Below are 22,366 nucleotides of genomic sequence, written 5' to 3'. Positions count from 1 at the left end.
AGGGAGTGCTCTGTACAGAAGAAGCACAGGCAGAGCCGTGGTGGGATCTTCAGGTTTGGAGGACTTTAGTAGACGGAAGAAAGTCTCCTATTAAGTTGACGTGGGAATGTGTGACTGAAGATGCCTTGGCCCCGCGCCCAGCTCAGCCCAACTGAATCAGAACAAGAAACCTGAGCTCCACGCTGGCCCCACCCAATCCTGCCCCAATGGGAGCTCACTGAGTCCTTCTAGAACATGGGTCTGATCATTTCACAAGCCCTCTAGAGCCTCCTATGGTTTTGCATTGTATGCAGAACAAGGATGTTCACTTACCCAGGTCCCCCGAGGTGCTGCCCTGCCACTCACGAGCAGACCCTCGGTGGTGGCTGAGTTAACCCCTTCCCTCCATTGCTATGCTGGAATCCCCTCTCCCAGGGTGATGCTCAGACGGTGGAGCCTCTGGGATTGCTTCCCACATCACTTCCCTAGTTACTTTAGGGCAGGAAGGGGGAGCTCTGCTTCATGGTATCAGTCGCCTCATAAAAGAGATGTCAGAGAGAGCCCCTGCCCGTTTCCATGTGAGGACCCACGAGGAAGATGCTCATTTATGAACCAGATACAAGACCTGCCACCGCCCCTACATTGGAGAGTCTCCAGAAATTCACCTCTGCTGACTGAAGCCCCCCCTGTTTTGCTGTTTAACTACATCAGCACCAGGGGACGACCACCCATTCCGACGGTTAGCTTCGCAGACTTACCAGAAGCACCCAGCACATTCACTGTGCCTCTTGACGGCTCCTGGATATTCGTTTTACTTTGATTAAAAACACAGGTGCACATATTGCTTGTTTCAGGTGTTATCTAGGGCCAGAGGCAGCCAATTATCCCATTACGGAAATCATGTACTATACTTGGAATGATGATTACCTTCAGAGTGATCCAATTTCATCCACCTGAGTAAAGCAAAAGCATTTCTATTGCTCTGAAGCCTGGCTCATTCTTAAGGGATTCTAGCGTGGGTGGATGGTGGGTGGAAATTCTTCCAACTGAGATCCGGAACATGGAGGTGGGAAGGATGGGTCCCTGTGGGCCATGGGAGTCTCAGTTTGGGACATCCCGTTGACTGTTGGGTAGACGACCTTGAAGGCAGAGAGTTCTAGGATGCAGATAAGGGTTTGGGAATCACCTGTTTTTAGGAAACAATTGAAGCTAAACGTGTGGAGCCATCAGTCACCAAGGGTGTGTAAGAAAGACCCAGAGAACGCCGATGTGGGCACGTGGAGAGAGAGATGGAGACAGAGAGACACAGTGAGAGCCACGGTGAGCCCAGAAGCCCAGGAGTGAGGAGGTTTCAAGAAAGACAAAATGTGGTACAAAGGACCAGCAAGGTGAAGCCCGCTCCATTACTGTGGCCGGAGGCAGGAAGTCAGAGCAGAGAGTCGGAGCTAGAAAGGGGAGATGTGGAAGGGCCTCGCCAGGCTGATGAGAACTGCGCCTCCCTCTGTGTGTTAAGTAAAGTTCAAAAAGAAAGGTAAATCCCCCTGTGTTTCCCGGCCCCTCACTGTCCAGAACGTCCTCTTCCAACCTCAAAGAGTAAGTGTGTGTGTGTGTGTGTGTGTGTGTGTGTGTGTGTGTGTGTGTGTGTATGTGCGTGCGCGCGCATGGGTGGGTCTGTTTTGCTGTGTTTGTCACTTTGCTTTCAGGTTTTGCTTCAAAACTATTTAAAATAGAAAAGTATAATGCCCCCCACAACAGGGAGGGTTCTCCAGAAACATAGAAGCCATGTCTATTAGGACATTTATTTTAAGGAATCGGCTCACGTGGTGTGGGGGTTGGAAGTGTGAAGCTGAGGCTGGAAACCCAGGCGGGAGTCGGTGCTGCAGTCTGGAAGCAGAAGTTTTCTTCTCCAGAAAACTCAGGTGCTTGCTCTAAAGGACTGCATCAGATTGGAGGAGCCCCATCCCATCCCACCATTGCACAAGATGACCTCCTTGATTTAAATGCAACTGATGGTAGACGTTGGCCATGTCTGCAAAATGCCTCATAGCAACACTGAGATTAGTGTATGAAGAGAGAACTGGCCACTCCCGCCAAGCCTCGCCGACACATAAACTTCCATCACGCACCCTCGATCACATGAACAGCTAGTTTCCTGTCCACCCTGGACCCTGGACCCTGGACCCTGGACAGACTGTCATTTCTGGGTAATGAACATTGGAAAATGGAAGAAGGAGCTCTTGGGGTCCTCCTGTGCCCCCAGTAAGTCATGAAGAAGCAGAAAGTGTGACAACCCCACTTTTCTCCGACGATTTCACCCCACACAACCTAAGTGTCTTACACAAAGAAATGCCTGTTTATTTATCCAGCAGATGTAGTCCCAAAGTGACTCTCCCCACAGAGGGTTAGCAAGCAGGGCCTCCCAATGGCAGCCAGGGAGCGGATAAGATGCCCCTCACACACGTGGTTCTTACCTTGTATTTAACAGGTCAGCCTGTCAGCAGCTCCCAGGGCTGCCCTGGAGGGCCACACATCAGTCACCACAGGGGAGGTGGGATGCTGCAGAGAGGCCCACAGAGCCGTCTCTGGGAGAGCCTCCTCCCCCAGCTGAAGGTGGTGACTGGAAGTGGACCAGAGGGCAGGACCAGCCCCCTGCTGTGCAGTTGAGCCTGGTACCAAGCGCTGAAGGGCAGAGGAGGTGCCTCGGCTCCCCCACCTGCCTCCCTTGCCTGTGGGCTTTTGGCTTCGTCTCTCTGCAGTGGTTATTCTCTCCTTGGCTTGGTCCATCCACCCACCCACAGTGACCAGCATCCACTAAAGGTGTGGCTGTAGGGTCCACCTGCGGGCATATGCGCATTTCTCAATCTGACGGGGGACTCTAGATTTGGGAACGGATCAGCCACCAGCAACTGAGGGCTCCTCGGGCTGACACTGACACCTGCGGACCTGCCTCTTCCTCTGTGGAGGCTGACACTGACACCTGCGGACCTGCCTCTTCCTCTGTGGACTGTCTCAGTGTCAAGAGCAGAGCGCCCTTGATTCTTCTGCAGGGCAGACACCGTGGGGCAGAGAGGGCCATGCGACTGCGGCGAGGCGTGGCTATGGTAGGTACTTAGGAGACACCCCCTGGAAAGAGGCCATTAATCTGAGCCCTCCTGAGGTCATGGGTCATGCTGACTTCTGGGAAGAGGGGACAGCAGCGGAAAGGCCCTGCGGTGGGAATGGGTTCGGCATCCCTGAGGCTAGAGAGAGGAGTGAGAGGGAGGTGGTGTAGCAGGCGGCCAGCCGGAGACGTAGAGGAGACTGGACCACGAAGTCCCTGCAGGTCACGGGAAGGACTTTGGACTTCACTCTGCAAAAGACAGGAGCCACGGGGGCTGGGGCAGAGGGGTGCCAGGGCGTGGCTTAGACTTACGAGAATTGGTGACAAGATGCCTGGAGGAGGTCAGTGGGCGTGTCCAGGAGCAGGTGGAGGGAGGGGCCGTCTGAGGTCAGGAAGAGGCCTAAGTTCTCGTGAGACTGGGGCTAGCAGGGGTCTCAGACCTGAGTCCTGGCAGCTCCTCTCCCCACCCACTTGCCACCTGGGACTTGGAGTACCCAGTGCAACAGAATCTGGACATGGATAGTCTTTAAAATAACCCAAAGACTGAAGCCACCTGGTGTCGTGGCAGACAGCAGGTGAAGACTGGGGACTGCTGCTGAGCAGCTCCGCTCCTTCTACTCCAGCCGGTGCCCTAGCCAAGTGGCTTGGGCTAACTCTGACGCTCCCCTTGCCTTGAGCTCCTCCTTCCTTGGGCAGTCTCTGCTCTTGGAAGGGCTGGCTCCATGTCAGCAATGGAAAGAGCCACCTTGCTTAGGAGGCAGGTCACAAGCCACCTCCTGGACTGGCTGACTTGTGGGGCTATGAGTACCAGGAAATTCATCCGAGGCCAGGACAAGGTGACTGAACCACGGGAGGAAGGAGAGGTGCCAGCCAGTGTCAGATCCCACTGTGGTCTGGTGGGTGTGTGGACAGGTGGAAGTCCCCTCCCTGTGCTCAGGAGGGGGCGGTGGCAGAGGAGCCGCCCTGGGTCTCCCCACCAAGCCCTGGGCATGGCGGCGGCTCGGTTCCCCAGGCTCCCTGGGCTCTACAGCTCTCTCAGCATCCGTGCCATGTCTGCGGCCCCTGGCCTACTGGCCCACTCCCCCACGTGGACAGTGAGCTCCTCTCCATCAAGGGCTGCAGCTCATGCAGCAGCACGTGGCCCGGTGCCGGGAAGAACTCCAGGAAGAAGGAGCTCCAGGAAGTTTTACATTGAGAAGAGACCCCCAGGTGGAGAATGTGCATAAGAGACACAAAGACGCTTCGTGTTCCCAAACCACGAGGCACAATCCCTATACCACAAGGAGCCCCTCTGCCTATGACAGTGACAGCCCCTTCCTTCGCCTCACAACGGGCCGAGTCCCTGCTCCCAGGCCATTCTCTTTCAGACGACCGAGGCTGGGATGTGGTCCAGATGCAGTGTGCCTGCTGAGATGTAAACTACAGCTGATTAATTCTATCTCTACACACTCACGGTGCCTCCATATTTTGGTGCAGCCACCAAGTAGCCCCACCGGCCTTAGCAACGAGGCCCTGTTCAGACAAGGATCTGTGGTTGGCCAGTGTCGTGGAATCCGGAGCATTATAGAGATTTCTGCAGTGTCACCCACCCCGGGCACGGGTGGCAGCTTCTCACTGTAATCTCCAGGAGTCCACTGTCTGTTGTCAGAGGGACCCCCTGCTCACCCACATACCTAGAATGTCAAAGCTCTAACGTTCGAACCTGTGCACGCACACGCACACACACACACGTATACCACCTGTCTGTGAGCTCTCTGGAGAGACCCCACTGTCCCCTGACTACAGTGGGAAGGTGTCAAGGCTTTGGAAGCTCCTTCTGGCTTCTTTCTGGTCTCCATGGAAACCTTGAAATGAGACAGGACAAGGTCAGCCTGAGTTATTTGTCTCCCAAATGAGGAGCCACAGTGGAGCTCAGTCCCTGGGGCTACAAGTTAATAAGACAAGGGCTTCTCAAATAGACATACACAACATCCTTAAAATACTCGGGCCAGGTGGACTAGGGACAGTCCCTTCACACAGAGCCAAATGTATTCCTATGTGAGGTGGCCGGTGCTGGGACTGAATATTAATAAAAATAAAATGATGATAGCTATTGATAATTGAGGACTTACTAAGTGCCAGGCACTGGGTAAAAGGCTTTAACAAAATTATCCCTGGTAAACTGCACAACCTAGTGATCTTTCTGTGGTCATGTGACATCTCCAGATGCCCGGCTCCACTCCTTCCTCCCTCTGCGGAGCGCCTCTGCAGTCGGCTGTCCTGAGCACTGGCTTTGAGCTGCCCTGTCCTCTACTTGCCCTTCTTCTTACTGCACTTGGATTCTCTTCTCCCCACTCACTGGCCAGCACTGACTGGGACCTGACAGCTCCAGAGCTGGACAGGTGACCCTGGTGCTCTCTGGCGCCCTCCTTGGCCAACTTCATACTAGTTCATAGATGGACACTTGGCCCAAATCAATCCTATGAGGAATAACCTCAGGATAATTTCAGAAAGTTTGACACCAGAGTCTGGTCTTGTTTTACACCAGCGTCGAAGCTGCTAGGATGCAGGCTTCAAAGTTCTAGGAACTTAAAGGGTGAGCGATGGCTCCGAAACAACCCACCATAAAACTTGCCGGCTCACAGCAACAACTGGGTTACCTTCTCTCATGATTTCACAGCTCGACTGGGATCAGCTAGGAAGTTCCTCTGCTGCACGGGATGATGCTTGGGCTGCAGTGGAACATCCAAGCACTTGATGCTGGCTGCTGGCCCAGAGCTCAGGGGTCCGCTGACCAGGGGGCCTCTGTTCTCTCTGTGGCCTCTCAAGTGGTGAATGAGTCCCACAGTCGTGCTCTCAGGAAGAAGTTATGGTGTGCGAGCACTAACCAAGCCTCTGCTGGTCATCACGGGAGGTCTATGAACAGAATGATCCCCAACTAACTTTGTGATCTTGACGTTTTTCACTCACCTAATGTCTTTGAGGTCTGCTCAGGTCATTATGAGAATTGATAGCCCATTCCTTCTCATTACTGAGCGTATTCCATGGCGTGGATGTACCCCATTGTTTTAATCCATCCACTTGTTGATGAATATTTGGGTCCTGTCCAGTTTGGGGCTATTACACACAAGGCCTCTGTACAAGTTCATTCATGTACAAGTCTTTACATGTGCTCCCGTCTCTCTACCAGTAGGATTGCTAGACTATTTAACAGGTCCATGTTTAACTTTAAAGAATCCACCAAACCCTCATCCAACGTGATCGTATTCTTTATATCCCCATGAGTTGAACATGAGAATTCTAGTTCCTCTGCATCCTCACTAAGTGCTTGGTAACACGTGGTTAATTTTTTTGTCTTCAATTGTGGTCATTCTTGTGTGTTGTAGCAATTCATTGTGGCTTTAATTTGCCTTTTCCTACTTAATGGTATTGATTATATCTTCATGTGTTTATTTTCCCTCCATATATCTTCTTTGGCAAAGTTTGTTTACAATTTGTTGTCCATTCTTTAATTGAGCTATTTGGCTGTTTATTATTATTATTATTATTATTATTATTATTATTATTGAGTTCTTAGAGGTCTTTATATAATCTGATCATAAGTCCTTCATCAGAAATTTCCTTGCAAAGACTTTCTCCCAGCCAGGGACCATAGAGCCTAGTATAAAACCTACAACATAAGACTTACAGAAGACAGGAAAAAATGCCTGCGACTTTGGGTTGGGCAAATATTTCTTAGATACGAAACCAAAAGCCAGCTCTTTGAAATGGCGTATTGATAAATTGAGCTTCATCAGAATTAAAAGTGGATCCTCAGAGGACAATTTTAAGAGAATAAAAAAATTTGAAACTACTTTTATTTCATTTTCAGGAGGAGCATGTGTCATCCCTTAACAATGAAGTAATGTGCCTCACTTGCCCAGAGTGAGGATCCAGGCCTTGGGCCCAAGACAGAGTCGTTCCAGGCACGTACCCCTGGCCAGCTATGTCTAGTATTTCCTGAGAATGTTCTACGGCCTCTGTTTAGAAAACAGTAGCAGACTTTAAACACTTTCCAATTACTCAGACAGAGTGAAACCTTGGACATGTTTCCAAAGTCCAAAAAGCAAAGGAAAAAACAGAGACATTTTTGGTGCAGTGAGAACATACAGACACGGTTAAATCCTAAGGAACACGCCTCAGATTCCATGGCTGGAGTCTGCAGCGCATCCGTTCACCTCTGAGGAGGCAGCGTTGAGTCTGTTTGGAGAAGTGTCTGCAGCCGGGGCCAGGAGGCCTCCCTTCCCCAGACTCCCCGGGCCACTGTGCTGGCCGCGGGAGACGACTAGAGCTCCAGGCTCTGAACAGCCGTGACCGATCTGCAGGGGAGATTTGGAGCATGAAGTTTGTTGACTCCCTGATGGGACCAAAGGCCAGGCCACCTGCGTGACATGAGGGGAGCCCTGCTGGCCGTCCTTCCCCACCACCTCTGGCTTCTCAGGGCAGAGTTAAGACTCCCTGGATGAAACGGCCACACTGCAGGGGCCTCTTTGGGGTCCCTTCTAGGTGTGTAGACGGCCCCTGGGGAGGCAGGCCAGGGTGGGGACATGAACCCGAGTGGGGTCCTTCGTCTTCCCCCACAGCTTCTGCACAACAATGATGACAGTGACCATACCAGGTTCCAGGAGCCACCAAGGCCAGTCTGAAACGGAGAAGGGCCTGGCGAGGAGCTCCTGGGCAGCCTGCGGAGGGAAGGAAGATGCCCACAGCCCTGCGTGGGGACCTCAGGCAGCTCGCGACACAGTAGGGCTGGAGACGAAGGTGTGGTCATCTCTTAGCATGGCCCCCTTCCTGGACACAGGCACTTCAGCCAGCGTCGCCCGGCATTGATGGGCTCTCTGTACCAGAACTCACAGCGGTCCATGTGTCTTCTTTGTTAACATTAATGTCCGTAACAGTCCAGGAATGTGGGCGGCATCATCCCCGGATACAAGAAGGAAACGCTTAGGGTCACCAAGATTAGTGCCTCAGACTGGCTGAGGGGTGCACCCAGACTCCAATTCAACATCCCTGCACCTCAAGGAGGCTTGTTCACAAAGTGGGGCAGAAGCCGCCGACACAGACACGCAGTCAGGGGTCCTGCAGGCGCTGGTTAGCGGGGCAGGAAGAGAAGACTGGAGGTGGGCAGACCTCTGAGCAGACGAGCAGGGGAGGGGTGCCTGGGAGTTGGGGACAGGCTTCCACAGGAAAAGGGAAGCAGGAATTTGGGGCATGTCAGAGGGTGCTGAGCTCTGGTCATACCACCTGCACCTGACAGGAGGCTGGTGACAATGGAGCTGTGCTGTGACTGACTCACCTGGAGGCCAGGCCAGCATGGGGGTGCTCTGGGTGCTGGCCACAGTCAGACCTCTCTGTGGTGAGAGGGCTCCATCATGTGGGCAGCCTGGCCCAAGGTACTGACAGGTGCACGTATGCCCAGCCTCCCCAGACCTTGGCTCTCCGCTGCCAACACACAGGGCACCTGGACAGTCCTCTGCTCACCTGGGCCCTGCTGATCCTGAAGCAGAAGCAGTACCAGATCCCCCTGCCCTGGAGGATCTGCTCCCAGCATCTCCGAACAGGGTCACAACACTCCCATGGGATCACAAGGAGCAGGTCTCTCGTGCTTAAATCTGAATCCACCTTTGGTGAAGTTCAAGGTCAGGAGAGAAGAGAGAAACCAGCAGGGCACAGAGGAGGCCCACCCACCTGCTCTGCTTCAGGGCTGAGCTTTCCCTCTTCACCAGGTCCTCAAGTAAAAGCCCGCTGCTGCACCCTGCCCCGAGCGGGTCATCTTGACATGGCAAAGCAGAATTTTACACAGAGGTTCTTAATTAGAAAAGAAACCCCACAGCTTGAATCTAACGATAGCAATGTCCTGTGACATGGTCAAGGGTCTCCTCTTGTCCTCATGTTTCAGACACTGATTAAGAAGCACACTCAGCCAGTGGAGCCAAGGCGGGCGAACGGATGCATGGGGTTTGGAAAACAGCCAGGAAGATGCATCTGTCAGCTGAAGTCTCAAGAATGACCCAACCAAGAAAATGCCACCTGAGCTCATCCCTTTATATCCGGCAGACCCCAGTCCCGGCTGCCCTCTCCCCCAACATAACATTTCCTTTAGGTCCATCAAACATCAAAGGGGGAAGGATTTTCCCCAGATCATAAGGGCCTGGCAGAGAGAAAAGCAGAGCACTATCGGCCCACAGTTGCTGCAGCTATGGAACCAAGAGAGGGCCCTTCTATTCCAGGGAGTGGGGCCATGGGAGTTCAGTACTGACAGCCCCACACCTGGTGCAGGCACGGGGTGCACCCGCCAGGGAGGGGGGAAAATCTCCCTGGGGGGGCTTGTGGGGTCTTATTAGTCAGAATGAAAGACTCAGTGCTTGAAGGGAGATAGAGACCCCTCCACCTACAGTGCTTTTATTAAGTCAGTTATAAGAGCTCCATGCAGCAGAGACCAGATCCCATGCTCCTGCTCCCAGTCCAGTGCCCACTCACTCAGCCCCATAGCACCAGTGACATAGTGGTCAACAAAGCAGCAAGAATCCCTGTCTCACAGAGCTTATGAAAATCTGCTGCTGCCCTGACTTCTCTCTGAAGCTCAGTTTGAGAACCACCCACAATGAAGCAAACTCCAAGGAAAAGAGAGGCAAGTATAGAAAGCGGCACCCAATGACATCATCTACACCCAGATCCAGCCACACCTGATGTCCAATACTCCTTGAAGTTTCAGTCACATTATCCAAAGAATTTCTTGTATCTGAAGCTCATTTCAGTTGCTTTTCTCTCCTTTTCAATTCAAACAGTCTGAATCTCTATAATGAGGATGACCCTTTTGTACACACTTCAAATGAATCTACTCTGACAAGCAAAGGCAAGGTGCCAATCAAATCCCTTCCATCCACTGCACCCCTGAGTTCCATGCCCGGCTGTTCATTCCTGCCTCTTCTCTGGATGGGCTCGGACACCACTCTGCTGGAACCCAGGGATGGGGAAATCCTAATGCAAGTCATTTTTAAACTGTGCAGGAAAAGAACCTCCACAGCCCGTGGCACAGCTCACAGTCACAGACACACAGCTGCATTTCTGCGTGTTGCTGAGAAGCTCACCTGTTGCCACCTTGGCCCTTGAATGCATGAAGGAAAGCAAGACGGCCCCTCTGCTCAGAGACCACTGCCTGGCCACAGGACAGCAGGAGGACAGGGTAGGGCACAGGGAACTGCAGAAACCACTCTCCTTGCCCGTGCCCACTGACGTCAGCTTCCCCAAGGTTCTTGGTTTTGGAGGAGCAACTCCCAGGTGTGGAGGCCGGGAACTGGCCAGTGACACCAACGAAGGAGGCCCCTAGGAAGAGCCTCACATTTCTCTCCCCAAAACTATTTTTCTATCCCTAATAAATGTCAAATACAGAACTCAAGTCAGAAAGAAGCCTATAAATCAGCCTCTGGCATTGTGCTGCGGGGGATGACTGATAGTCATCCCACTGTGTAATCCGATCCTGTTAATTTCCCATTAGATTGATGCATCCCTGCAAGAGCGCGTAATTCCTCCGCAGCCCAGAGTTAGCATCAGCAACTGTGTTCTCTCCTGCAGAAAGCACACTCCTGCTCCAGAAGAATCTTACTTCTTTTGTGTAGGAAACCTGACGTGGTATGTGGGGGGAAAGGCAAGGACTGTGGGGCTTCACTGATCGTGTCCTGGCTGGTGGTGTCACATAGGACAAACCTGTGGCACTTCCGGTACAGAGAGGCATCGTTGGGGACTGGCACACCTTGGAATCCCTTTCCAACATAGAGAGAGACGTGTCCATCGACAGAAGGGAAACCAGTTATGAAATGTGATCGCCTGCTCCTGCTATGAGCAAGCGAGGCCTTCTGTCTCCTTCTCTTCCGTCCAAGGAGGAGGTCGAGGGGTTTTGCTGAGGACCGTAGAGTACAGGAGAGTCTTGTGGAAAGACAAGCTATTGGGACGTGGCGATGGTGTCGGGCTTGTTTGGCTAAAGACCGTGGACATCAGGAGAAAAATGTCCCCAAGAATGGGCGAGATGGCCTGGGGATGTCCATGGCAGCCTGGCTGATTCCGAGGCCTCTAAGAGTCCTGGTCTTGGCCTCGTCCTCAAGTGGGAGGAAAAGGACCCGCTTGGGAGCCCTGGAGTCCATGGCCACCTTCAATCTGTCCTTGCTACCACTGGGTGAGTTAGACGCGTTGGACCTGAGACCTGACGTCTGCATAGGAACCGCTAACCTGGACTCCGCGAGAGCAGGCCCTAGGTAAGACCTGACGTGGTACCATCCATGGCCGCCCCGTCCTAGACCTGGGCCGATTCTCACCTGCATAGAGCTTCCCAAAGGCTCTTCTATGCAATTTTCCCGCCAACATCATCCTTCCCAGGCCGCTGGGGAAGGGCCACCTGTCCTCGGCTCTGCGGCACCCTTGCAGCTCAACCACACCTATGTGTTTGTGGAAGGACTGGAGTGTTGTGTGTGGACGACCTTGGGCCCCTCCGACTGGCCAGACTTTTCAAAGGCCGGAGGTTGACCCCCAGCCTCTAATCTTCTTTCAGAAAGCTGCTCTCCTGGATGGAGATGTTTGTATCCTGCAGACTTTTCTCCAGGCCTCCTTCCTGGCTGAGCACATCCCTGCATCTAACAAGGAATTGTCCCACCAGGTTCCCTCCATCGGTGACCACAAGGCTCCCTCCATCTTTGCTCATCTGCAGGAAGCCCACGGAGGCTGAGACGTCCAGGGGAAACTCTAAGAACACCTCAAAAATGCCATGTTCATGAGGCCGGAGACATTCCCTGCTTTCTCCCTGGCTTTGCCCTCTGATCCTAGCACAGTGTCTGGTAAACAGTAGGTGTTCAATAAATACCTGTGAAGTGAATGAGCCTCTGAACTGGATGTCCTGCCCAATCAGCAGCTCACCTCCTGCCCTCCAGTTCCTGGAACCTGCACCTGGGAGAGGAGGGGGGACCCGGTCCCCACAGTCGGGGGCTGAAATGGTGACTGTAAGTAACCCCTCCTCTTCGGTTGATTCCTGTGTGGAGCATTTTCCTGAGCCCACCTTTCAAAGATGACTTTGGGGTGTGCAGATGCCCCTGGGGAGTGGAGCCCACGTCCCTAGGTCCACCCCTGATCCAGCTCCTCACTTCCCGCTGGCGGATTGGCTCGTCCTCTGCTGTGCTCACTGTTTACACCAGGCCCTTTCCTGGCCTCCTGAGCCCATGGGGCCTCACACAGATTGCCCTGAGTGTGCAGGGGCTCAACACCCCAGGGACAACACTTGACCAACAGGAAAGGAGCTGGGGAACAAAGCTCTTGCCGCTGTCTGGTGGAGGAGAACAGGGCACCTGGACGCTTCTTAAATGTCCCAGGTCATGAGCCACCACTGCTGCGCAGCAGGCTTCCGTTGACTTCTCTCCTCCATGTCACCTTCCCTGCTCCCACTCCTGCTTCCTGGGACCACCCCTCAAACAGCACTGAAGTTCTGGCCTGGGCCTTGACACGAGGGGGACCCCAAACCCACACACACAATTAGGCAAAACACCTAATACTTTTCTGCTCCAAATACCCATCTTCTGAACTTGTCAATTATCCACCCCTTCACAGAGTCCCAGCCTCTCAGGATTTCTGCTTCTTGATAGGGGTCAAATCTTTGGAAATCCCCTAACTGGCACAGGCCTCACGGCTCCCTGTCACACAGGGAGAAGGACACCTGTCTCCCCAGTCCTGCTGCTCTCCTGGGACAGGAGACAGGACAAGCTGGTGTGTGGCCCGTGACGGCAAAGCTACCAGATTTGGCAGATGTAAGTTTGCAATTACATGGTGAAGCCCTTCCTGCAGTTGCTTGATTCTTTAAAAGCCTATTTACCCTCCTTTCTTAAGGACTCAACATTTTTTCCACTCCATTTATTAGAAAGAAGCTTTTTAACGTGCCTATTTGGAGAAGGAAGTAACCACTCTGGATGGCCCCATTACAGCTCCGCACAGAGCTGCGCTCCTGCTCCTGTGGCGTCCCTGGGAGCTGCATGCGTGGCCCCTGCTGCCTGCTGCTGGCCTGGAGCTCCCACAGGGCACTCGGGGCCTCACCTGGCAGCAGGGCCTCCCTCGTGCCCTGCTCTCCTCTTGGCTTATGTGGCTCTGCTCACGGGATTTCCTCTACTGGGGGCCTTCATATGCTCCTGAACATGACGCACCCATGTCCCTCTCTGCCATCCCTACCCCGTGCCCCTTTGCCACCTGTGTCCCTCCCCCCTGGAGAGGTCAGCCAGCTCTTGTCCTCCCCTGCCTGCCAAGTAACTCCTCCTCCTCCAGGGAAAGGGCACCTTTTTGCCTGACGCCACCTCTGGTCCTCAGGGAGAGCTGACCCGTCTCTGAAACACACATCCAAGAGCATCTGCAGGTCGCTGGGGTCACCTCCCTTTCCCAGAAGAGGCTGGGGGACTTGTCCACCTGAGAGTCCCCAGTGCCTCTCAGAGTGGGGTCAAGCAGATTCTCAACAGGTTTTGACACAAAGCTTCCTGTATGGGAAACCTACAGTTTCAATAGAAAACCCATCTCATGATGTGTCAGATTGAACATAATTTCTAAGATCTTTAAGCAATTTAAATCTTGGGCTGATATTAAAGTGCGTGAATTAATGGATTGTCATCAGATGCCCAGACCCTTCCCTGGTGAGATGCATCCTGAAACACTGATTATTAAGCATGGATTTGAGTCTACAGGCACTTGATCCTTATGTGTGTATGCTTTGAGCCATATTCATGAACATAGGGTTTTGCTCTTTTAGAGGTTTTCTAAGGGGGTATGAACATGGAGTTAGGAGGTTCAGAGAATTGGCCAGCTCTGTCAGGTGGCTGAAATGCAGGTGTGTAGCAACAGTTCTCTGTGAACTGCCCTGCAGTTTGCTCAACGAAAAAATGTTTACTTTGATTAACCTGATAACTGATGTAAGTGGTTATGACTGTACCGGACATGGGTAAAGAGCAATACAACTGCGTCTGTGCTTCTGTTTTTCAAGAACAAATCAAACAGTACTTTTGTCCTAAAGTGACATTTCTCAGGTGTTTTTTTTTTTTTTTTTTTTTTTTTTTTTTTTTTAAATTTCAAGATACCTTTGAGTTTGAAATATATGGAGGACCCAGGGAGCTTTTGACTTTTGGATTATAACTGTTAATGCTTTCTATATGGGAAACTGAAATTGAGAATTCAGTTTTTAAAAGTTTTTTATGGATGTATTGAAGAAAACAACCATGAATGCTCTGCATGTTGACAGTACCGTTATTAAATCAGTCCTGGCCTCAAAGAACCCCATGACCTGTCCTCAAGCAGAGGGTCAGCTTATTCCAGAGTGTGAAGGTGCTAAACAAGGACAGTGGCTTGGATTTGACTTGGCTTTTGATCCTGACGTCAGAACCTCTGAGTCTCCCTCCTCAGGATGGATTTATGTGTCCATTTGCCTACATTCAATAGGAATCTGTCCTCCTCTTCACTAGGATATAATCAGAAAAATTGCTCATACAACCAAAGATCTTGCCTGGAATGCTGTATTTGAAAATGATTCAGTATGACCCTATTTTTTTTAAATAGCTTTATTGTGAGTTTATAAGTTTAAAGTGTATGAATTTATACATTAAAAGCGTTCAACTCTGGGGTTTTTCACCACAATCAATATTGAATATTTACCCCAAAGGAAACCCTCTGACTTATGTGGGCTGCACCTGTCCCAATCTTCCTGTTTCCCTAGACAGTGGCTGGTCTACGGTGTCCCTGTGGATTTGCCCACTCTGAACATTTCACAGAAATGGAATCATTCATGTGGCCTTTCGTGATTAAGTTCTCTTGCTTGGCTTGATGGTTTCCAGCTTCTCCTGGCTGGTGAAAGTGACAGCACTCTCTCCTTTTAATCGACAAGTTAGGTGCCACTATAGGATGACCACCTCTTGTTGACCCATCGCCCAGAGCATGGGTTGCTGGCTATCCAGAGAATGTTGCTGCTATGAGCATTCACGCTGGGTTTTGTGCTCACGGTTTCCAGTTCCTGGGGCGCGCACCCTGGGGTAGATCTGCTGGATTCCTGGAAGCCCCCAGGGTAAACCCGAGGAGAAGCTGCCTGTCCGTGCTAAAGCAGCCGCACTCTTCTCTAACTACAGCCCATTTTCGCTTCTAGGTCACTTCAGTGTTTAAGTTCTCGGTGTTTTAAATAGATTACCCTCAACCAAACCCATACAACCATCCCAAAAGTCAGGAGTGACTGTGCGCACTTTGGAGATGGGGAATCAGCCCTGAGAGGATGATGTCACTCGCTCAAAGTTGCTCAGATGGAGAGGCCGTCTGGGGTTCCAGCAAGCCCACCTTCCCCAAAGCTCCAGCCCTTTGCTCTCAATCCCACTGACCCCCGAGTGGTGCAGGGACTGGTGGGCTTCTTCCTTCCTCTGAAGACCTGGGGCTGCCTCTCCTCAAGGCCTCTGTCTCCTCCCCAGGCTTACATGTGAGGTAGGTTACCCTGCCCATTTTACACACGAGAAACTGAGGCTCATAACTCACCCACAGCCGTGCAGGGAGCAAAGCAGGGCTGGGACTCGAACCCAGATCCCCGAGCCCCAAGGATGAGACTCTCAAACACCTGGCTTTGTTGAAGGCTACTCGGAAGGACCTGGAGGCAAGTCCAGCTGGTGGGTGGTGGACTCCCAGGATGGACTCACATGTCAGATCCTCCCTGCTCAGGCTGCTCCAGAGGGGTTGCGGGCAGCTCCAGGGAGAGGCCTTCCCACGGATCCAGGCAAGTGCATGAGGCATGGTGTGGCATAACCTGGCACCAGTGAGCCCCGAGCAGGGCCACCATCCCCTCCCGAGCCAGGTTGTGCTCACAACGCTGCCGTGTGCTGCTGACCTCCCAACACACGGGGGTGGACACGGCAGTGAGGGATGCGGAAGCTGCACCTCCAGGAGCGTCACCAATGGAAAACCAAGTGTGACAGGCAGTTGGGAGATAGCTGTCAGGTGGTCCCACCCCAACCCGGAGCTGTGACACAGGAATCAGGCCGGATCAGCTCCTTCAGGGCTTTGCTGCGTGTGTAACCTGCTCCTTGCTGGTTTCCTGCACATGCTGAGCCAAGGAGGGCTCCTTCTTCATTCCTGTCATTTCCAGAAGGGGCCTGTGGCCCGGGATGCTCTGTCACTGCCTGGAGGCATGAGCTGCTCCTGAGAAAGTCAGGCCCTGCAGGCCAAGATGTCAAACCCCAGGGTTGTCAGGACCTAAAGACAGCTTCCCAGGCTGGAGCTTTCCTGCCCTTAGTGGAACATGCCTTTGGGGGATCCATGGGCCTCCCAGGGGCTCAGTTTTCCTGTCTGGGGCGGGGGTGGGCGGGGGCTGGACCTAAAGGCTGCCTTCCCGCTCTCACCCCTTCCCATATCCAGAGCACGCGGCTAATGAATCACAGCAGTCTTTGGTTCGGCCTCAGAACCCTCCTTAACACCAAGTTCCAAGTAACTATGCTGATGAGTCAGTCTGAAAGGGGAGGCCTGGCTCCATACTTGCAGGCACTGGTCTCAGAAGTGGCCCTCAGCTCCAAGGAAGGCACTCTGCTCTCCTCTGCACACACCGAAGCAACCCAAAGATTTTTTCACCCACGTGTTTCAGTTCTTGGATTTTTATTTTCCTCATTTTCTGGGGACTTTCCGTGCCCTGGACACTTGGGGATGTGTTTAAGTGAGGGGGATCCACAGTCAGGAGGACCAGCCGCCACAGCCTCACAAGAGGTCAGCCCAGGAACCATAGGTCTCAGCGGCAGCTGGCTGGTCCCACTGGGCTGCGGCTTTGCGGGTAGCAGCCACCCCACTGCTGTGGCTGCCCACTGGGTATGGGGACACCAACCCAAAATGGTATGGAAACCCAAGCTTCTCCGGCAGGGTGGTGCCACCCAGAGCTTATCCTGAACCTGCAACTCTGGGAGACCTTTCTGGCCTTGCCATGCAGAATACCACTGGAATCCAGTGCCACTCACACCCGTGCTGATTGCACAGGGTAACCACGTGTTTCTACAGTTCTCTGTAACATCCCTTTGTGCAGGGACTGAGTCCTGTGAAAGACTGTGCCCCAAACTCAAAGAAAACGAGCCGTGATCACTGAATACTTCTGATTGGAGCTTCTGCTCCCCACAGCCCCTCAAAACCCTTCAGCAGGGCCAGGCAGGGGTGCACACCTACAATCCCAGAGACCTGGGAGGCCGAGGCAGGAAGATTGCACGTTCAAAGCCAGCCTTAGCAACTGTCTCAAAGCAAAAAGTAGAAAGGGCTGGGGATGTGGCTCCGTGGTTAAGCACCCCTGGGCTCAATCCCATACCAACAGTCTCAGCATCAAGCAGAGGTGGCAGTCAAATGGCAGTGCAGCCACCTGGGACTTGAGTGGGGAATGCAGATGACAAACAACAGTAGGTTCTCTGCAGATTCTCTGTGGGCTGATCTTTTCCTATAGAAGGACATCTGAATCTAAACAGGCCTGCCATCTTCTGAATGGACAGTGTTTCTACTCAGTGAAGTCCAAGATTGGCTTATACAAGTGAAAACTCGAGAGGAAAAAACACACTCGATACATTCAAATGACCGACTTTCAATTTCTAAAGTCACATTTTCTCAACTTTTAAGGGAATCTTAAAAACCAAGGCTCCGGGTGGCATAGACTGTCCCCCCACACGTACTCACACCTGCTGTGAGCAAAGCGTGGCCCTGGGGGACAGATACCCAGGGGTCACTGCTCCTGCCCTTGGGAACCCAGACCTGGCCCCAAGACCTGAGCTTTCAAATACTTTGTATCCTGAAGGGTCTTCTGAAGGACTCCAGGCAATGGGGCGGACGGTTGCTGACTCCCAGGGACAGCCCACACCCCAGGGGACCTTCCTGGCCCCGCCTGGCTTCCAGACCCAGGGCAGAGAGGCCTGTAGGAGGACAAGTCCTCTGAGAGGTGCTGAGGGCAGACTGTCCCAGGGCATGGAGGCCCTGAGAGGAAGGAGGGCGGCCTCGGAGAGCCGGAGGCCAGGCCCGGGAGCATAACTCTGCCGGAGAACGGCAGGTAGGGCCAAAGCCCAGGGGCTGGGCCCGGGGAAAGTGCCCCTGGTTGAAGGCCCTGCCAGGAGCCACTGAGCATGGAGAGGGCCCAGGAGAGAGGCCACTCCCGACTCCTGAGAGCAGAGCTCTGGAACCCGGGCTCTGGCTTTCCTCCAAAAACCAGCAAACATCCCAGCCAGCCTGACCTTCAGAGTTCATCAAACCCGGGGCTTCGCTTTGCAGCAGCAAATGAGAGACAGTGACTTCCTGAGACCACACACCCCCCGGAGGGCACTGCCAGCCCTGGAGGCCAGAGCTCTGCTTAGAGTCTGTGGCGCCTGACGGAGAAGGACTGCAGGGAGGACGGAGGCCTGCACAAAGGCTGGAGACCGTGCGGTGGCCCTGCACTCTTCAAGCTCAACACTGCTGATGAGCCTGAGGCTCTGTGCACCAAGTGCCAGGGCTCGGCTTCCAGGTCAGGCGTGGCAGAGACCCCACAAATCCACCAGTTCCTGAGCAGATGGGGAGCCGTCGACCTTCTGAAGTGCAGGGGTAGGAAAGGGGTGGGGTGGGGTTACAATTTTAAATGTCTTATAGCTACACCTACAGCTCTAATGCTGAGGGGTGGATTTTCTTAGGAAGGGCTTGGCTGAGCCTCCAACCACAAACGGCTACTCAAAGTTAAATGTGGATTAATTAGAATTACATAACACAAGAAGATCCTGGTCCTCAGTCTCACCAGCCAACATTCAGGTGCTCGGCATCCCCCTGGGGCTAGCAGCTGCCACATTAGATAGCACAAAACAGAGCATGTCCACCATCTCAGGAAGTTCTGTTGGACAACACGGGTTTACAGCAGGAGTCGATGATGCCCCAGCCTGTGGGCCAGATCCAGCTGCCACCTGTTGTAGTAAATAAGGTGCTCTGGACCACAGCCATGTCCACTCACTGATGTATGTGCACATTCAGAGCCGAGCACTTACACAGAGACCACACGGCTGGCACAGCCTCCCATCCTGATGATGTCATCCTTATCAGAAGTCAGCCAAGTCCTGGTGCAGATCATCACAAAGCTGCATGAGGACTTTACTGCAGAGACACTCACTGGCATCTGTAGGAGGCACTTGCATGTCCCCACCACTTGTCTGTCCTGGGAACGAGGTGGGGAACATAGAGCTATCAGTGCCATAGCTGTTTTACAGGGCCCAGGAGGCATCTCTTCTAGGTGACTGACCTCAGAGACAGGCAATGGCGGTAGCATATGGGTGGCCACAAGACCACCCAGAAAAGGCACACCGGGAGACTCTTACCATTTGTTTTCTTTATTTTTTCCCATTCTTCCCAGATCAATGAGGCAGCAACACGAATAAAAAGTGACACATAGCTGTTTGCTTGCTGATAACCCAATAACCCCCCCTCCCACTCTGAGGCTCCACGGGTAAGCCTCGGGGTTTCTCGGGGACTCCCGTCTTAGGTGGAAGACCTGCATTCCACACATCAAAAGTGACTCCCACCCGACAGGTCAGCTGGGGAGGCCGAGAGCGGGAGCAGAGAGAGGCTGGGAAGCCGACCTTCTCCTGCTGTTTGCAAGTCCCAGCAGGCCACAGAGGAGACCAGACTAACTCATGCGGCACCTCTGGAAGGCCGGCACCTCTGGTTCTCCTCCGCCCCAGACACTGCCCCCCATGCCTGCTGGGCCAGCAGGGAGTTGGGGGCTTGGGGCCAGCTTGCACGTGACAAGCCCAGTGCTGCCTGGCTCCCAGCACGCACTTCTGTCCCCTTTTGTGGACACAATCTTTGCTGAAAAGGGATACTGGGCTGACCCCGAGGCCCACTGATGTTCACTTGGTAATGTCCCTATTGTCGTGGGAGTGCAGCCTTTATTTGCAGCAGCTCGAAATGTCCTGGGGCCAGCCAGAGAGGGCGGGTTCTCTAAGGGCACCCAAGAGCATCTCCAATGGTAGCACTGGGGACGGCAGGCTCCAGGAGGGCTGCAACGTCAGCTGTGCCAATCGCAAATGCAGAGGAAACTCCTGCTGTCACGCAAGCGGGGAAGCCCTGGCCCCTCCACACGCAGCCCAGCCGGGAGGCCCTGAACCCAGAGTGGCTCCCCCCCCTCCCGGGGTTCACTTGGCGAATTCTGCCCCCTCCAGCCCTTCTTTGCTGCTCTGTCCAAGGTATTTGGAAAAATGGGAACAAAGGAAAGAAAATATCCTAAGCCTCCAGCAACGATCAACCTCCAATCCACCCCCACCCCGCCAGACGCTTCTTGAATTACAGAGAAAACAGCTTGAGCGAGTCTTCTACAGGCTACTACGAGGCGGGTCTCCTTTGCCAGAGTCTGGGACGCGTCTCAGCGGTCCAGGAGGGTCACCCGTGCTGCCTCCCGTGCTGCCGTCTCCTCCTCCCCCGCAGCCTTGGCCGCCGGGCAGGCAGGCTGACAGGCTGCTTCCCCAACTTCTCCATGATCTCCCTGATCCTGGCCAGGTTTGTCTTGCTGAGCGCGAAGTCGCACCGCGTGGCCCCCATGTCGTAGCCAACCATGCAGTTCTTGGTGGAGGCGGTGAAGCCCTCGGCCTTGGCCGTGACCACGTACTCGCCAGGGTTCAGGAGGCGCCAGTAGTCCCCATCGCTGGCTGTGAAGAGAAACCAGGGCGGAGGCTCAGAGCGGTTCTTTTCTAACACGAACACCAGCGGCCTGTTCCAAGACCCCGTAGAGGCCTCTGAGCCCAGCCAGAACCCAGCCTGCGGAGCAAGCCCTAGTGCATTCCGGAGGCCAAGACCTCTCCCTCTACTGGAAGCTACCAGTAATCATGGGTTTAACAGGAAGGGGCCTGGGATGCACGATACCCCCAGTGATCCTGACCACTCCTCTCTGTGGCAGTACAAGCCATTCATTATGAACGCCATCAGGCCTCCTGACGCCCTTGGCATGGCTACAAATACAGGAAAACAGTTTCTAAAAGGGCTGGGTTTCTTCACTTCTGAAAAGAGAAATGGACTAACCCGGAGGGCCTGGTACCTGCGGCCACTCCACAGCCACCGTTCCATGGCTGGGGCTGAGGGAGACAGAGCCGGGTCCTCACACACAGCTGCCATGAGGCAGAGACGCCCTGAGCTCACAAGCTGTGGCTGGACCCAAGGTGGAACCCTGACCCCAGTTAGGCCACTTACCAGTAGGTACTAATTGACCAGCGTCCATCCCTGGCTTCCTGTGCCTCAGGACAGCCTTTGGTAGGGGCCAGCTCAGGCCTTGACTGATCCCTGTGAGTCCCCGCTGTACCGCAGACTCCCCATATCCACCCGCTGTGCTAAGATGGCGTCTGGCCCCTGTTCCCTCATGTCATTCAATGAGGGCACTTGGCAGAGTGCTGGACACACACTTGGAAGGACTTCCCAGCCTAGCAATGGGCCAAGACAGGAGCAGGAGGCCATCATCACTCTCAAGGACAGTGCTGGTGAAGGAGAGGAGGGTGGGGGTCCCGGGAAGGAGGGGCTTGCTCAGCTCGGCCCAGGGAGCAGTGGGAGCCAGAAGCGTCTCCAAGGGGACCTGCCTGAGCTCAGCGCCAGGAGAGCCCAGGAATCTCTCACCTGCTGAAAAGCCAGGAAGGCATTTTGTGTTGTAGAAAACCCTGCACTTTCACAAAAGGAAGAACAGGGAAAAACGGGGAGCCTCCTCCCTCCGTGTGTGTGTGTGTGTGTGTGTGTGTGTGTGTGTGTGTGTGTGTAGGGGGCACCTGGCCTCTCTTATGGAGTCCCCATGTGACAGACCGCATGCACCTGTAGCAAACAAACACCCTCATAACAACTTGGGCTCCGGAGAGCTCACTGCGTGGCCCGGGGTGTCCTGATGACTGAGACCATAATGTGAATTCAAACCTGATGCTGCGAGTGTTGTATGTGTACCAGGGACTCGGCAGCTTAGCACTCGGTCAAACCCAGCCTTCGCTCCCAGCGCTCTAGGCGGGGTGTCCCAGGACAGACCTGCAGTTACTAGCTGTGTGGCCTCACACACAGGTGTCCACCTCTCTGGGCATCACACTGCACGTGTGGGAAAGGGAATAACCCGGCAGCCTCCATCACGAGTGGCCTGGAGGGTCTAAGGAGTCAGAGCAAGCCCTGTCCTTCCATGTGCCACGTTCCCCAGGGTCTCCTCTTCTGTCTCACAGCCTCTGAGGTGCCAGGGCCTGTGTTCCCGTCAGGCTGGAGGCCTGATGGCTTCAGGCAGACGCTACGTCTGTC

The 22,366-nt window shown here is 53.7% G+C and overlaps 1 protein-coding gene across 2 annotated transcripts in view; it reads right to left on the bottom strand.

The window, feature by feature from the left end:
* Positions 1-19,430: 19,430 nt before the first annotated feature.
* The window catches only part of Cpxm2 (carboxypeptidase X, M14 family member 2), a 95,160-nt gene continuing 92,224 nt past the window's right edge, over positions 19,431-22,366 (bottom strand). For both annotated transcript variants that reach the window (XM_078024725.1, XM_078024730.1), the window contains exon 14: positions 19,431-20,760. In XM_078024725.1, coding sequence (XP_077880851.1) covers positions 20,495-20,760 — 266 coding nt within the window. In that variant the 3' untranslated portion in view covers positions 19,431-20,494. The remainder of the gene's footprint in view (positions 20,761-22,366) is intronic.

Source organism: Ictidomys tridecemlineatus, chromosome 1 (assembly GCF_052094955.1).
Source record: "Ictidomys tridecemlineatus isolate mIctTri1 chromosome 1, mIctTri1.hap1, whole genome shotgun sequence".
Taxonomy (NCBI): domain Eukaryota; kingdom Metazoa; phylum Chordata; class Mammalia; order Rodentia; family Sciuridae; genus Ictidomys; species Ictidomys tridecemlineatus.
This window is presented reverse-complemented; position numbering and strand designations above follow the sequence as displayed.